The 14,949-nt window shown below is 37.6% G+C and overlaps 1 protein-coding gene across 1 annotated transcript in view; it reads right to left on the bottom strand.

The window, feature by feature from the left end:
- EFCAB13 (EF-hand calcium binding domain 13) overlaps positions 1 to 14,949 on the bottom strand; it is a 110,200-nt gene that overhangs the window by 31,195 nt on the left and 64,056 nt on the right. Inside the window, exons 10-11 of the mRNA XM_018064016.1 lie at positions 10,797 to 10,868; positions 6,328 to 6,471 (exon numbers count right to left, since the gene is read on the bottom strand). Of these exons, the coding sequence (XP_017919505.1) occupies positions 6,328 to 6,471; positions 10,797 to 10,868 (216 nt within the window). The remainder of the gene's footprint in view (positions 1 to 6,327; positions 6,472 to 10,796; positions 10,869 to 14,949) is intronic.

Here is a 14,949-nt window from a genome sequence, read left to right as displayed (position 1 = left end):
CATTAAAGTATAGTGGTTCCTCAAAAAATTAAATATAGAACTACCACATGATCCAATCATTTCCCTTTTTTTAAATTATATATACATGATGGACTATTATTTAGCCATGAAAAAGGAAATTCTGCCATTTGTGACAATATAGATAAGCCTGCTGGGCATGGTTTTTCCTGTGATCATGTATGGATGTGAGAGTTGGACTGTGAAGAAGGCTGAACGCCGAAGAATTGATGCTTTTGAACTGTGGTGTTGGAGAAGAAGACTCTTGAGAGTCCTCTGAACTACAAGGAGATCCAACCAATCCATTTTGAAGGAGATCAGCCCTGGGATTTCTTTGGAAGGAATGATGCTAAAGCTGAAACTCCAGTACTTTGGCCACCTGATGCGAAGAGTTGACTCATTGGAAAAGACCCTGATGCTGGGAGGGATGCGGGGCAGGAGGAGAAGGGGATGACAGAGGATGAGATGGCTGGATGGTATTACTGACTCAACAGACATGAGTCTGAGTGAACTCCAGGAGCTGGTGATGGACAGGGAGGCCTGGCGTGCTGCAATTCATGGGGTCATAAAGAGTTGGACACGACTGAGCGACTGAACTGAACTGAACTGCTGGGCATTATGCATTTCATTATGTGAAATAAGCCAAAGAGAGAAAGACAAGTATTGTAGGGTATCACTTATATGTGGAATCTTAAAAAAAAAACAAAAAAAAACAATTTCATAGAAACATAAAGTAGATAGGGGCTGGGGGGAAGGGGAAATGGAGAAGCATAGGTCAAAGGGCACAAACTTTCAGTTATAAGAAAAATAGGTTCAATAAAAGAAAAAGAATAATTAATTCAGAGAATCGAATGTACAGCATGGTGATTATAGTTGAAAATATGGCAATATGACAATTTCTACTTGAAAGTTGCTGAGATTAGATGTCAAGCATTCTCATCATTCACACACACACAAAATTAACTATATGAGGTAATGGGTGTAAATGTGTTAATTATCTTGATCTTGTTAATCGTTCCACTATATCTTTCAATCATAATATTATACATTTTACATACAATTATATTTGTCACTTATTATGCAATAAAATTGGAAATATATATACACATATAACTACAACCAACAGCGTCTTATCTTTTATCTTTCCTTGGCTTTCAAATTAACACCTGGATTTTTAGGAACCATACTCTAGTAAGAGCATGTATCTTTATTGCATTTTTCCAGCTTCTGTCTTTTAGCAGGGTCCTGTCCTGTTGACTTCCTGGTGGTGCAAATGGTAAAGCATCTGCCTACAATGCGGGAGACCCGGGTTTGACTCCTGGGTTGGGAAGATCCCCTGGAGAAGGAAATGGCAACCCACTCCAGTACTCTTGCCTGGAAAATCCCATGAACAGAGGAGCATGGTAGGCTACAGTCCATGGGGTCGCAAAGAGTTGCACATGACTGAGCAACTTCACTTTCCTTTTGCCCTGTTGAGCCATACTAAGTTGCTTCAGTTGTGTCCAACTCTATGTGTCCCTCTGAACTGTAGCCCATCCATGGGATTCTCCAGGCAAGAATACTGGAGTGGGTTGCTATGCCCTTCTCCACGGGTTCTTCCTGACCCAGGGATCAAACCCACGTTTCCTGTGGTTCACACATTGTAGGCAGATTCTTTATTTCTGAGCCACTGGGGAAGCCCCTTAGTAGGGCCCTACATCTCCCTAACTATAAGAGCTCTGCCTTAAATATGTCACGTATCTCTCTGATGTGGGGAGAAAGAGCAGAAAAGGATACAAAGAGTTTGTGTATCCCATTTCCCATGATTTTTTTTTATATTCTGTTACTCTGGATAATCTCCTACCAGCCTCATATCAACCAGCAAGTCAAGATAATCAAATTTTCTAAGACTGGTTACAAAAAGACCTTCTCAGTTAAGTGTCTTCAATTTATAGCAGCTTAAAGACCAGCTTTAAGGGGCTTCCCTGGTGGCTCAGAGGTTAAAGCGCCTGCCTGCAATGCGGGAGACCCGGGTTCGATCCCTGAGTTGGGAAGATCCCCTGGGGAAGGAAATGGCAACTCACTCCAGTATTCTCACCTGGAGAATTCCATGGAGCAAGGAGCCTGGTAGGCTACAGTCCACGGGGTCGCAAAGAGTCGGACATGACTGAGCTACTTCACTTTTCACTTTCAAAGACCAGCTTAAAGTAAGCAGTAGGCATTGCAGCTCAGTCACCTAAGTGGAGATTCCTCTGAATCCAGCACATAAATTCAAACACAACTAAATTCAGCTATTTAGAATTCTGAAAGAAAGGAAAAAAGCAAACAAACAAGGAGCGTCTGAGGTTACGAGGTGCGAATAACACTAGCAGGTGCTTTAACAAAATCTGCATCTAGGGTTGGGCCTGTTTACCAACGGACATAAATCTCTATGACCTATAATTCCATTTGGTCCTTAAGTTCTTACATACGCTGAAACAGAAAAGCAACCACAGGTTTTAGAAAAGATTCCTTGGGTACATTTAAATATGTTCTATGAAAAGACATGTGGGTAGACAGAGATTTTGGAATTTGGCACTCATTCTTTGCTAAACCACCAACACAAGGTTAACCATAACAAGTACCAGGTTTCAAAGTTAGAGCCTGAAATAAATATTCAGACCTAACTTGAATAAGTATAAATGAAAATAGCAATATCACAAAGACATGTTCTGAATCAGGTTGTCAAGCCCAAAAGAAAAAAATTACTTAGCTAATTTCAATTCCATCAGAGGTCAGAGTCAGGAGAAACAGAACAAATACATCTTAGTTTAAGTTTAAAAACCTAAAACAAGTAAAGCTAGAGAAACCAGAAGAGAAGAGAGTATCTGAAATCTTTATGCCTGGCTACAACTATAATGATTTCCTCCATATAATTCCTAGTCTATGGGTTCAGCCTCTCACATTCCCCTTAACTATTTTCCACATCATCCTGACATATTTTGGCTCAATCTCAACTCTCTTCATTTAGGTCTTTCATCAGAAACAGGGAGGGACCCAAAAGCTATATAAGTTGATATTTGGGAAGCATTTCTGAATTTGCCAAATGATATACATCTTTTTTACTTTTCAATGCATTTTTCTAATCATCATAAAATTAATTTTTTCATTTTAAATATACTTTAAAATACTGAGGAGTCAATATGGAATACCATCAACAGCCAGGAAGTAATTCACTTAGAGGGAACCTAAATCTGTTGGGTTTTTTTTTTTTCTTTTTAACATAACCTGGTCAGATGATTATTTCAGGACAATAATTCTTGAGTTCTTTCTCCTATTTCTAAGGATGTGTTAAGATGCTTTATCAGTTCACTTGGTCATGTTACCTACTTTGGTCATAAGAACTCAACTTTTATGTTTTATACACTGGGGTACTCTACAAGATTTCATTTGGAACAAAAGAATTCTACTGATTTAACAGCACCAAATATAAACAAAAACCAAAAATAAAGAATTTCAAAACTTTGCAAACCACAGCAATAAAATGAGACTTCCTAGATGGCACTACTGGTAAAGAATGCCTGCCAATACAGGAGACATAAGAGATGCAGGTTCAATCCCTGGGCTGAGAAGATCCCTTGGAGAAGTGCACAGCAATCTGCTCCAGTACTCTTGCCTGGAGAATCCCATGGAGAGAGAAGCCTCTCAGGCTACAGTCCACAGGGTCAAAAGAGTCAGATACAACTGAAGCACGTGAGAACCCAGGTACACTAAGTGAAAGTGAAGTCGCTCAGTCATGTCCGACTCTTTGCGACCCGTGGACTGTAGCCCACAAGCTCCTCCATCCATGGGATTCTCCAGGCAAGAATACTGGAGTGGGTTGCATTTCCTTCTCCAGGGGATCTTCCCAACCCAGGGATCGAACCCAGGTCTCCCGCATTGCAGGCAGGTGCTTTAACCTCTGAGCCACCAGGGAAGCCCCCAGGTACACTAAAATAAGAACCAAATCACTTTGTATAAAAGGATTAAAGTTAAAAGAAGAAATGGTATGACAGATGAAGTCCACATATAGTTTTCAATATCTTGTATATATTCAGATTTAGATGCTAAAATAATCTACATTTTACATATTATATTTTTGCTTCACAAGTATATAATAATGAATAGGACTTTACTTTCATGCATTGGAGAAGGAAATGGCAACCCACTCCAGTGTTCTTGCCTGAAGAATCCCAGGGACAGGGGAGCCCGATGGGCTGCCGTCTATGGGGTCGCACAGTCAGACACGACTGAAGCGACTTAGCATCAGCAGTAGGAATCAGGGAAATGCAAAATTTAGGTCACAGTGAGGAAACTTTTTATATCCACCTACTTGGCAAAAATTAAGGTTTCTGTTAATTTCTAAGTGAAGTCGCTCAGTCGTGTCTGACTCTTCCACATAGGTCTTATATAACTTTATAGTAGATTTGTTTCCATTTCTTTTTACTTTTTATTATGAAAAATTGTAAATATATTCAAAATAGAAAGTAAATGGCAATGAGCACCATGTACACTCCCTAGATGCAAATATTATCAATTCATGGTCATTATTATTTTATCTATAACCATATACCCTCCTATACCTCACTCTCAACCTTTCTCTTTAGGAAAGTTGCTGCTATGTTCTAGAGGCACCTAAAAGAATTGGTACCTTTATTATGAACTGTGGGCTTTGACATAATAAACAGTCATTTTTTTGCCCCACTTCATGCCTTTAGTCCTGACTTCTGTCAATCAGAGAGTAAAATCACAAACCCTACTTTCTTTTTGTTTACATTTTTGCCTAGGGGGAAAAAATGTCTGAAAGACTATTCATTCAGTTCAATTCAGTTCAGTCACTCGGTCGTGTCCGACTCCTTGCGACCCCGTGAAGTGCAGCATGCCAGGCCTCCCTGTCCATCACCAACTCCCGGGGTTTACCCAAACTCATGTCCATCGAGTCGGTGATGGCATCCAACCATCTCATCCTCTGTCGTCCCCTTCTCCTCCTGCCCCCAATCCCTCCCAGCATCAGGGTCTTTTCCAATCAGTCAATCCTTCACATGAGGTGGCCAAAGTATTGGAGTTTCACCTTCAAAATCAGTCCTTCCAGTGAACACCCAGGACTGATCTCCTTTGAATGGACTGGTTGGATCTCCTTGCAGTCCAAGGGACTCTCAAGAGTCTTCTCCAGTACCACAGTTCAAAAGCATCAATTCTTCGGCACTCAGCTTTCTTCACAGTCCAACTCTCACATCCATACATGACCAATGGAAAAACTATAGCATTGACTAGACGGACCTTTGTTGGCAAAGTAATGTCTCTGCTTTTTAATAAGCTGTCTAGGTTGGTTATAACTTTCTTTCCAAGGAGTAAGCGTCTTTTAATTTCATGGCTGCAGTCACCATCTGCAGTGATTTTGGAGCCCAAAAAATTAAAGTCTGGCACTGTTTCCACTGTTCCCCCATCTATATGCCATGAAATGATGGGACCAGATGCCATGATCTTAGCTTTCTGAATGTTGAGCGGTAAGCCAACTCTTTCACTCTCCTCTTTCACTTTCATCAAGAGGCTTTTTCAGTTCAGTTCAGTTCAGCTCAGTCACTCAGTCGTGTCTGACTCTTTGCGACCCCATGAATCGCAGCACGCCAGGCCTCCCTGTCCATCACCGTCTCCCGGAGTTCACTCAGATTCACGTCCATGGAGTCTGTGATGCCATCCAGCCATCTCATCCTCGGTCATCCCCTTCTCCTCCTGCCCCCAATCCCTCCCAGCATCAGAGTCTTTTCCAATGAGTCAACTCTTTGCATGAGGTGGCCAAAGTACTGGAGCTTCAGCTTTAGCATCATTCCTTCCAAAGAAATCCCAGGGCTGATCTCCTTCAGAATGGACTGGTTGGATCTCCTTGAAGTCCAAGGGACTCTCAAGAGTCTTCTCCGACACCACAGTTTAAAAGCATCAATTATTTGACACTCAGCCTTCTTCACAGTCCAACTCTCACACCCATACATGACCACTGGAAAAACCATAGCCTTGACTAGATGGACCTTAGTCAGCAAAGTAATGTCCCTGCTTTTGAATATACTATCTAGGTTGGTCATAACTTTTATTCCAAGGAGTAAGCATCTTTTAATTTCATGGCTGCAGTCACCATCTGCAAGACTGCTTATTTCTGGACAATGAGATTTTGAGTCTTGTACTTTTGAGTATTTTTGTACTTTTCTGTATTGGCTTAACTTTAATGGACTTTTTTTCCAATAAAATCTGTAAAGTCATCACTCTGAGGAAAAGAATAGCAAACTGATCCTCTTTTCAGATATATCAACCCAGTTTTCCTGAAAATATGTCACTTACCTCCAACCTCAGTCAACTCTGTGATCTTCTGAAATTCTGGCTTAGAAAGGTAAACTCCTAAATTTTGAAGACTAGTGTTCAGATCCCCATAATCAATATTTTCATCTTTAATTTTATCAATAGCTTTAATGATATCAGTCAACACTGAAAATAAGGCAGTATGCAAATAAGTATTAAATATACGTCAAAAAGAAAACACCAATAGTAAGATGAATTTTGGTTTTAACATACCAATGAAATACTAAAAATTTCACAAATGTTATATATGAAAAGCATTGTCAGAATCTTTAATAATATGAACATTAATAAGTTATGAAATCACAGTATGAAATATGTGGAGAAAAGAGAAGAAAGAATCAATGAACTGAAAGACAGCAAAATCATTCAATGAACAACACAAAGAAAATAGATTGAAATAAAAAAAGAAAAGAGTCTCAGGGACCTGTAGCAGTATAAAAAAAATTATCTAACATTGTAAAATCAGAGTCTCAGAAGAAAAGAGAGACAGAATTGCTAAAAAGGTACTCAAAGAAATAATGGCTAAACAATTACCAAATTTTTAGCAACAGATATGAACCTACAGATCCAAGAAAATAAGTGAAACTCAAACAGGATAATGCCAAAGAAATCCATGTCAAGACACATCATAATTAAACACAGAGAAAAAAATTTTTAAGTAGTTTAAAAAAAAATGACATCTTACCTATAGGGGGGAAAAAAAACTAATGAAGATTTCCCTCAGAAACCATGGACACCAGAAAGAAGTGGCACCATATTTTTCAAGTGCTGAAAGAAAAGAACTGTCAACCACAAATTCATACTTAGAAAAAAAATATCCTTCAGGAATGAAGGGAAAATCAAGATGTTCTCAGATGAAAGAAAATGAAGAGAATCTGTTGACAGTAAACAAATGAATGGTTAAATGGAAGATGTTTAAACAGAAAGAAACGGATAAAACAAAGAACTCTGGAGTATCAGGAAGGAAGAATAAAAAATGGTAAGCCAAAATATGGGTAAATATAGTAGGCTTTCCTTCTCTTAAGTTTTTAAATCACATTTGATGGTTGAGGCAAAAATTATAAAACTGTCCAATATGCTTTTAAATATATGTAAAGGATATATTTAAGACAATTATATCATACATAGGGGAGGGTAAAGGGACATAAGGATAGACAATATTTCTATACTTCATTTGAACTGGTAAAATAATGACATCAGTAGACTGTGATAAGTTATGTATATATAATACCTGAAGCAACCACCAAAAAGAGATATACTCTAAAATAATATATATAAATCAAAATGGAATTCTAAAAATGGGCAAAAGATTTGAATATATATTTCACCAAAGATACCTGAATGGATAGCAAGCATATACAAAAATACTCAAAATTATTAGTCATTAGGGAAATGAAAATTAAAAGCAAAATGAGATATCACTACACACTTATTATAAGTTAAAATTTTAAAAAAGAAAGTGTTGACAAAGATGTGAAGAAACCAGAATCTTTATACATTGCTGCTGAGAAAGAAAATGTTATAGCCACTTTGTAAAACAGTTTGGCAATTTGTTAAAAACCTAAACATAAATTTACTATACAGACTAACAATCTTTCTCCTAGGAATTTACCCATGAGAAATAAAAGCATATGTCCACAGAAAGACATGTATGCAAATATTTATTTAATTACTACTGATAAAAGTCACAAATTGAAAAAGTCAAATGTCTATGAACTTGCCACCCATCAACAAAACAGAGTATATCCATAAGCTGTAATATGAACTTGTCCATAAAAAGGAATGAACTATTGATACTGCAACATGAATTAACCTTATAAACATTATGCAAAATGAAGGAAGCCAAGTATGAAAGACATGTTATATGATTTAATGTATTAACTGTTTAAAAAAAAAAAAAGGCACAATCATAGAGCCTGAAAGCAAATTAGTGGTTGTCTAGGGATCGGGTGAAGATTAATTACAAATGGGCATGAGAGAATTTTCAGGACTGATAGCAATGTTACAAACTGGATTGTGTCTACTTCTGGGTATATAGCTCAAAGAATCAAAGTAGCAGCCTAAAGAGATATCTGCATGCCCATCTGTATAGCAGTACTATTCACAATAGCCAAGTGGTGGAAGAAACACGTGTGCACTGACAAATGAATAAGAAAAATGTGGTGTACACACACAATGAAATATTATTCAACATGAAAAAGGAAGGAAATTCTGACACATGCTACAACACAGATCTTGAGGGCATTATGATAAACAAAATAAGCCAGTCGCAGAAAGACAAATGCTGTATGATTCTACTAGGGTATCTCAAGTGAACAAATTCACAGAAACAGAAAGTATTGTGGAATGATTATTTCCAGAGATGGAGGGTCAAGGATGGGTAATTTTTATTTAACTGGTATAGGTATATAGGTATAACTGGTATATAGATGAAGCACAAGCTGGAATTAAGATTTCTGGGAGAAATATCAATAACCTCAGACGTGCAGATGTTACCACCCTTACAGCAGAAAGTGAAGAACTAAAGAGCCTCTTGATGAAAGTGAAAAAGAAGAGTGAAAAAGTTGGCTTAAAACTCAACATTCAGAAAACTAAGATCATGGCATCTGGTCCCATCACTTCATGGCAAATAGATAGAGAAACAATCGAAACAGTGATAGACTTTATTGTGGGGGGGGGCTCCAAAATCACTGCAGCTGGTGATTGCAGCCATGAAATTAAAAGACGCTTGTTTCTTGAAAGAAAAGTTATGACCAACCTAGACAACATATTAAAAAGCAGAGACATTACTTTGCCAACAAAGGTCCATCTGGTAAAAGCTATGGTTTTTCCAGCCAGTCATGTATGGATGTGAGAGTTGGACTATAAAGAAAGCTGAGCACCGAAGAATTGATGCTTTTGAACTGTGGTGTTGGAGAAGACTCTTGAGAGTCCTTTGGACTGCAAGGAGATCCAACCAGTCCATCCTAAAGGAAATCAGTCCTGAATGTTCATTGGAAGGACTGATGCTGAAGCTGAAACTCCAATACTGGTGCGAAGAACTGATTGATTTGAAAAGATCCTGATGTTGGGAAAGATTGAAGGCAGGAGGAGAAGGGGACAACAGAGGATGAGATGGTTGGATGACATCACTGACTCAATGGACATGAGTTTGAGCAAACTCCGAGAGTTGGTGATGGACAGGGAAGCCTGGCGTGCTACAGTCCATGGGGTTGCAAAGAGTCGGACACGACTGAGCAACTGAACTGAACTGAACTGAACTGATAGAGTTTCAATTTTGTAAGATAAAAAGCTCTGGAGATTGGTTGCACAACAATGTAAATGCACTTAAAACTAAAATTACTGAAATGTACATTTAAAAATGGCTAAGATGGTAAGACTTACCTGATGGTCCAGTGGCTAAGAATCTACCTTCTGGTGCAGGAGATACAGGTTCAATCCCTTGTCAGGGAACTAAGATCCCATATGCTGTGGTGCAACTAAACCCACATGCACTGCAACTAGAGAAAGCCCACGCACCACAGCAAAAGAAGCCCACTCGTCACAACTTAAAAAAGCCTGTGCACCACAACAAAGACCCAGAGCAAAGAGTCAGCTGAGACCAAGACAGACACTACTTCACAAAATAGCAATGAAAGAATGATTGAATTTGTGAATGAATGATTGCATGGTGAAGCATTCAAGAAATCGATTTACTACTAGCATCTTCAAGGAATCCAGAGATTTAAGCTCTTATATTCACCAGAAATGACAAATGATAATATAGCTTTTAACATGAGATTCTTCATCTATGTATAAAAGGAAGTTTCTTCCTTTGGATTAATTTTTTCTTATCTGAGAAGTCTTTTAGGAAGAGACAGAAAGTTCACTTCTTCTTAAGCACATGAATAAACAGAAGGAAATAAAACAGCATGCCTTCATAACTTTCATTGCTTTTTAATCTCACAGAAAAAATTAATTATTTATATAAAACATTAAAACATTCAAATAATAAAAAACTAGATTGTGGTGTGACTATAAATTTGTAAATCAGAGCATGGGAGATTTTATGTACGTAAATTTTACCTCTATAGAACTGTTTCTTTTTTAATGTTCTAAAACAAAGATAAACAAAAGTATCTGATTCAAACAAGTTCCTCTTTAAAAAAGTAAATCATTCATCAATAGCTAATAATGGAGCTAATTACCTATTTGACCTCTTCATTATCATTACCATTACTGTACATGGGTATAGCACTCTCCAGTTCATAAAATCCACATAAAAATTCTGTGAAGTAAGCAAGTTAGTTCTTAGTACCCTGATACATAAAGTTTAAAAAAAACTGCCAATGGCTTGTCAAGGGTTTTGGAATTATTAGTACATAAAAAAGCAAATTCAGTTCATTGAACCTAATTCTCCTCAAACTAATTGCTCTTTCCTCAAATGACTTTAAAATAAATTTCCTACCTACCATCATATTCAGGAAGATTTTGCTCTTTAGAGACAGCACTCACAAAGTCATCTAATTTCACCATTCCATTTTCTGTAAAATAAAAAGTTGAGATGATACATTCTATTATACTTTTGTGTAAAAGGTAAATTCACATTCTAATACAACTATGAAAAAAATACTTACCTTCACTTAATCATCAGCTTATTTCTTCTACATAGCCTGTCTCCCTAGATGAGTCTTTCTAAATTAGGTCTGTTCATTTCATTTCAACAATTACTGAGAGTATATTAGTGCCAAGAACTATGTTCGGCACCAAGGACACAAAAGTAAGACACAGTCCCTGCTTTTTCAATGTTTATTATAAAGTGCAAAGGACAGGATTAGGTACTCAGTTCTTAATAGATACAGGAAAAAGGAAAGGTGCCCAAAGAGATGGACCATGAGAAAGCTAATGAGTCTATTTCACATAATTATGAAAACCCAGTCAACCAATATGCTATCCATTGATACCTTGACAATGCTAACCAGCCCTAACAGACCCACATATCCCCATCCCTACCCCCAGTATCCAGCTAATCCAAACACTACCTATATACAAACCTTCCACAGTGTTCATACTAATCCTGATAATCAGAAAAAAGGCTGAAAAAATTTAGTGGCTTCTACCCTTTAGATTTTTTAAAATTTATTTTGTATTGAGGTAACACTCATCTATAGCATTGCATGTATATTTCTACTTCAATATACACTACAGTGTGCTCACTACCAAAAATTTAGTTTCCATCTGTCATCATACAATTGATCCCTTTTACCCATTTTACCCATTTTACCCAGACATTTAGCTGTGAAAGCACAGAGTCCCAACCACTGGACTGCCAAGGAACTCCCTGCAGCTTGTTTCTGATTAAAATACAATGGAGTCCAAGAGATCAAAACATCAATGTGTCATGTTTCAAGATTTCAGACAAAAATTGAGAGTTCTTCCCATCCTATCACTTTACCTACCATGTTTTCAGTTCACAAGCTTCAAGAAATTCTAGCAGACACACATGACCATAATGAGCCTCCTAATATAATGTACTGAAATGGGAAAAATATCACCTCTGTTGTATTCTGGCAAAAATGTATACCCTGAATTTATTCACGAAGAAATACAAGAAAACCCAAAATGAGGGACATTATACAAAACAACTAGTCAATGCTCTTCTAAAATATCAAGGTCATGAAATATTGAAAAACCATCCCAGATTGAAGGAGACTCGGACACATGACAACTAAGTGTAACATGTGATCCTGAATGAGCTCCTGGATCAGAAAAAGGACCTTCATAGAAAAACAGTCAAATTTTTAATAAGGTCCTATATTAGTAAATATTGTTGTATCAGTGCTAATTTTCCAGTTTTTCATTATACTGTGGTTATATAAGATATTAATACATCAGAACATTAGATGAAGAGTATGTAGCAACGTTTTCATTTCTTTATAATTCTTATGAATTTAAAATTATTTAATAATGAAAAATTTTAAATGTTTTTTAAATGTAAATCAAGTGGCAGTCACATTTCACAGATGCTCAATCATCATCAGATTATTTGGAGAAGTTATATGAGATAAACTATTTTATACTTTTCCAAATATAGAATATTAGGTATGACAGTGGTAAGGTGAAAGCATTTGATTTTAGTGATACCAGCAAGGTAGATAACCATTTTCTACCACAATCCTTTTCTACCCACTGGCTAAATGCCTACTACTCCATTATTCCTTTAATCAGAGTTTTATTTCTTAATGAAATACAAAAAAACCTCAGAGACAGAAATGAGGCATGGCATAAAAGCAGTGCATCAGCAAAGGAATCAGAATAAACATCTTTATGCCTCCTTAATAGATCACACTCCTTTTTCAACTGAGTTATTAGAAGCATGCATTAGTGTATGTGTGTGTTAGTTGCTCCATCATGTTCAACTCTTTCCGACCCTGTGGATGGTAGCCCGCCAGACTCCTCTGTCCATGGAATTCTCCAAGCAAGAATACTGGAGTGGGTTGCCATTCCCTTCTCCAGGGGATCTTTCTGACCCAGGGATTGAACCCAGGTCTGCATTGCAGGCAGATTTGTTAACATCTGAGCCACCAGGGAATAAGAATCACTAATGATTCACAAAGCATTCATCTTAACAATTACACTCAGTACTAAATATAATTTTTAAAGGCTGGTAAACTTCTTGAAATAAAACAAATATAAATTAACTCCAGCTGAGGCCTATAGAAAGAAGTGTTTAATTGGGTTCCTTACACAATATGTCCCTGGAGAAGGACATGGCAACCCACTCCAGTATTCTTCCTTGGAGAAGCCCATGGACAGAGAAGCCTGGTGGGTTATGGACCATAGTGTTGCAAAGAGTTGGACATGACTGAAGTGACTAAGCATGCATGCATATACACAATACTTCTATGATATAAGTAGTACATAAGAGAAAAACATACACTGCTCATCTTTGAGGAATATCATAAAGCCTTAGGGATCTGAGATGTATACTATTAATTATTTTCTCTTGATATTACCACATCCATAAGAAATAATACCTGAACAGTGTGGAGATTCCTTAAAAAACGGGAAATAGAACTGCCATACAACCCAGCAATCCCACTTCTGGGCATACACACGGAGGAAACCAGAATTGAAAGAGACACGTATACCCCAGTGTTCATCGCAGCACTGTTTACAATAGCCAGGATGTGGAAGCAACCTAGATGCCCATCAGCAGACCAATGGATAAGAAAGTTGTGGTACATATACACAATGGAATATTACTCAGCTATTAAAAAGAATGCATTTGAATTACTTCTAATGAGGTGGATGAAACTGGAGCCTATTATACAGAACGAAATGAGACAGAAAGAAAAACACCAATACAGTATATTAACGCATATATATGGAATTTAGAAAGATGGTAATGATGACCATCTTGCTGATGCAAGACAGCAAAAGAGACACAGATGTAAAGAACAGACTTTTGGATTCTGTGGGAGAAGGCGAGGGTGGGATGATTTGAGAGAATAGCATTGAAACATGTATATTATCATGTGTGAAATAGATCGCCAGTCCAGGCGATCCCTGAGACAGGGCGCTCAGGGCTAGTGCACTGGGATGACCCTGAGGGATGGGATGGGGAGGGAGGTGGGAAGGGGATTCAGGATGGGAACACACTGTACACCCATGGCTGATTCATGTGAATGTATGGCAAAAACCATCACAATATTGTAATTAGCCTCCAATTAAATTTTTTTTTAAAAGAAAGAGTGTTTTGCCTATGTTCTCCTCTAGGAGTTTTATGGTTTCTGGTCTTACATTTAGATCTTTAATCCATTTTGAGTTTATTTTTGTGTATGGTGTTAGAAAGTGATCTAGTTTCATTCTTTTACAAGTGGTTGACCAGTTTTCCCAGCACCACTTGTTAAAGAGATTGTCTTTAATCCATTGCATATTCTTGCCTCCTTTGTCGAAGATAAGGTGTCCATAGGTGTGTGGATTTATCTCTGGGCTTTCTATTTTGTTCCATTGATCTATATTTCTGTCTTTGTGCCAGTACCATACTGTCTTGATGATTGTGGCTTTGTAGTAGAGCCTGAAGTCAGGCAGGTTGATTCCTCCAGTTCCATTCTTCTTTCTCAAGATTGCTTTGGCTATTCGAGGAGAACATAGGCGAAACACTCTCCGACATAAATCACAGCAGGATCCTCTATGACCTACCTCCCAGAATATTGGAAATAAAAGCAAAAATAAACAAATGGGATCTAATTAAAATTAAAAGCTTCTGCACAACAAAGGAAACTGTAAGCAAGGTGAAAAGACAACCTTCAGAATGGGAGAAAATAATATCAAATGAAGCAACTGACAAACAACTAATCTCAAAAATATGCAAACAACTCCTGCAGCTCATTTCCAGAAAAATAAGCGACCCAATCAAAAATGGGCCAAAGAACTAAATAGACATTTCTCCAAAGAAGACATACAGATGGCTAACAAACACATGAAAAGATGCTCAACATCACTCATTATCAGAGAAATGCAAATCAAAACCACAAGGAGGTACCATTTCACACCAGTCAGAATGGCTGCGATCCAAAAGTCTACAAACAATAAATGCTGGAGAGGGTGTGGAGAAAAGGG

The sequence above is a fragment of the Capra hircus genome, chromosome 19 (assembly GCF_001704415.2).
Source record: "Capra hircus breed San Clemente chromosome 19, ASM170441v1, whole genome shotgun sequence".
Taxonomy (NCBI): Eukaryota; Metazoa; Chordata; class Mammalia; order Artiodactyla; family Bovidae; genus Capra; species Capra hircus.
The sequence above is the reverse complement of the archived record's forward strand: the minus strand, read 5'-3'. Positions and strand labels throughout refer to the sequence as shown.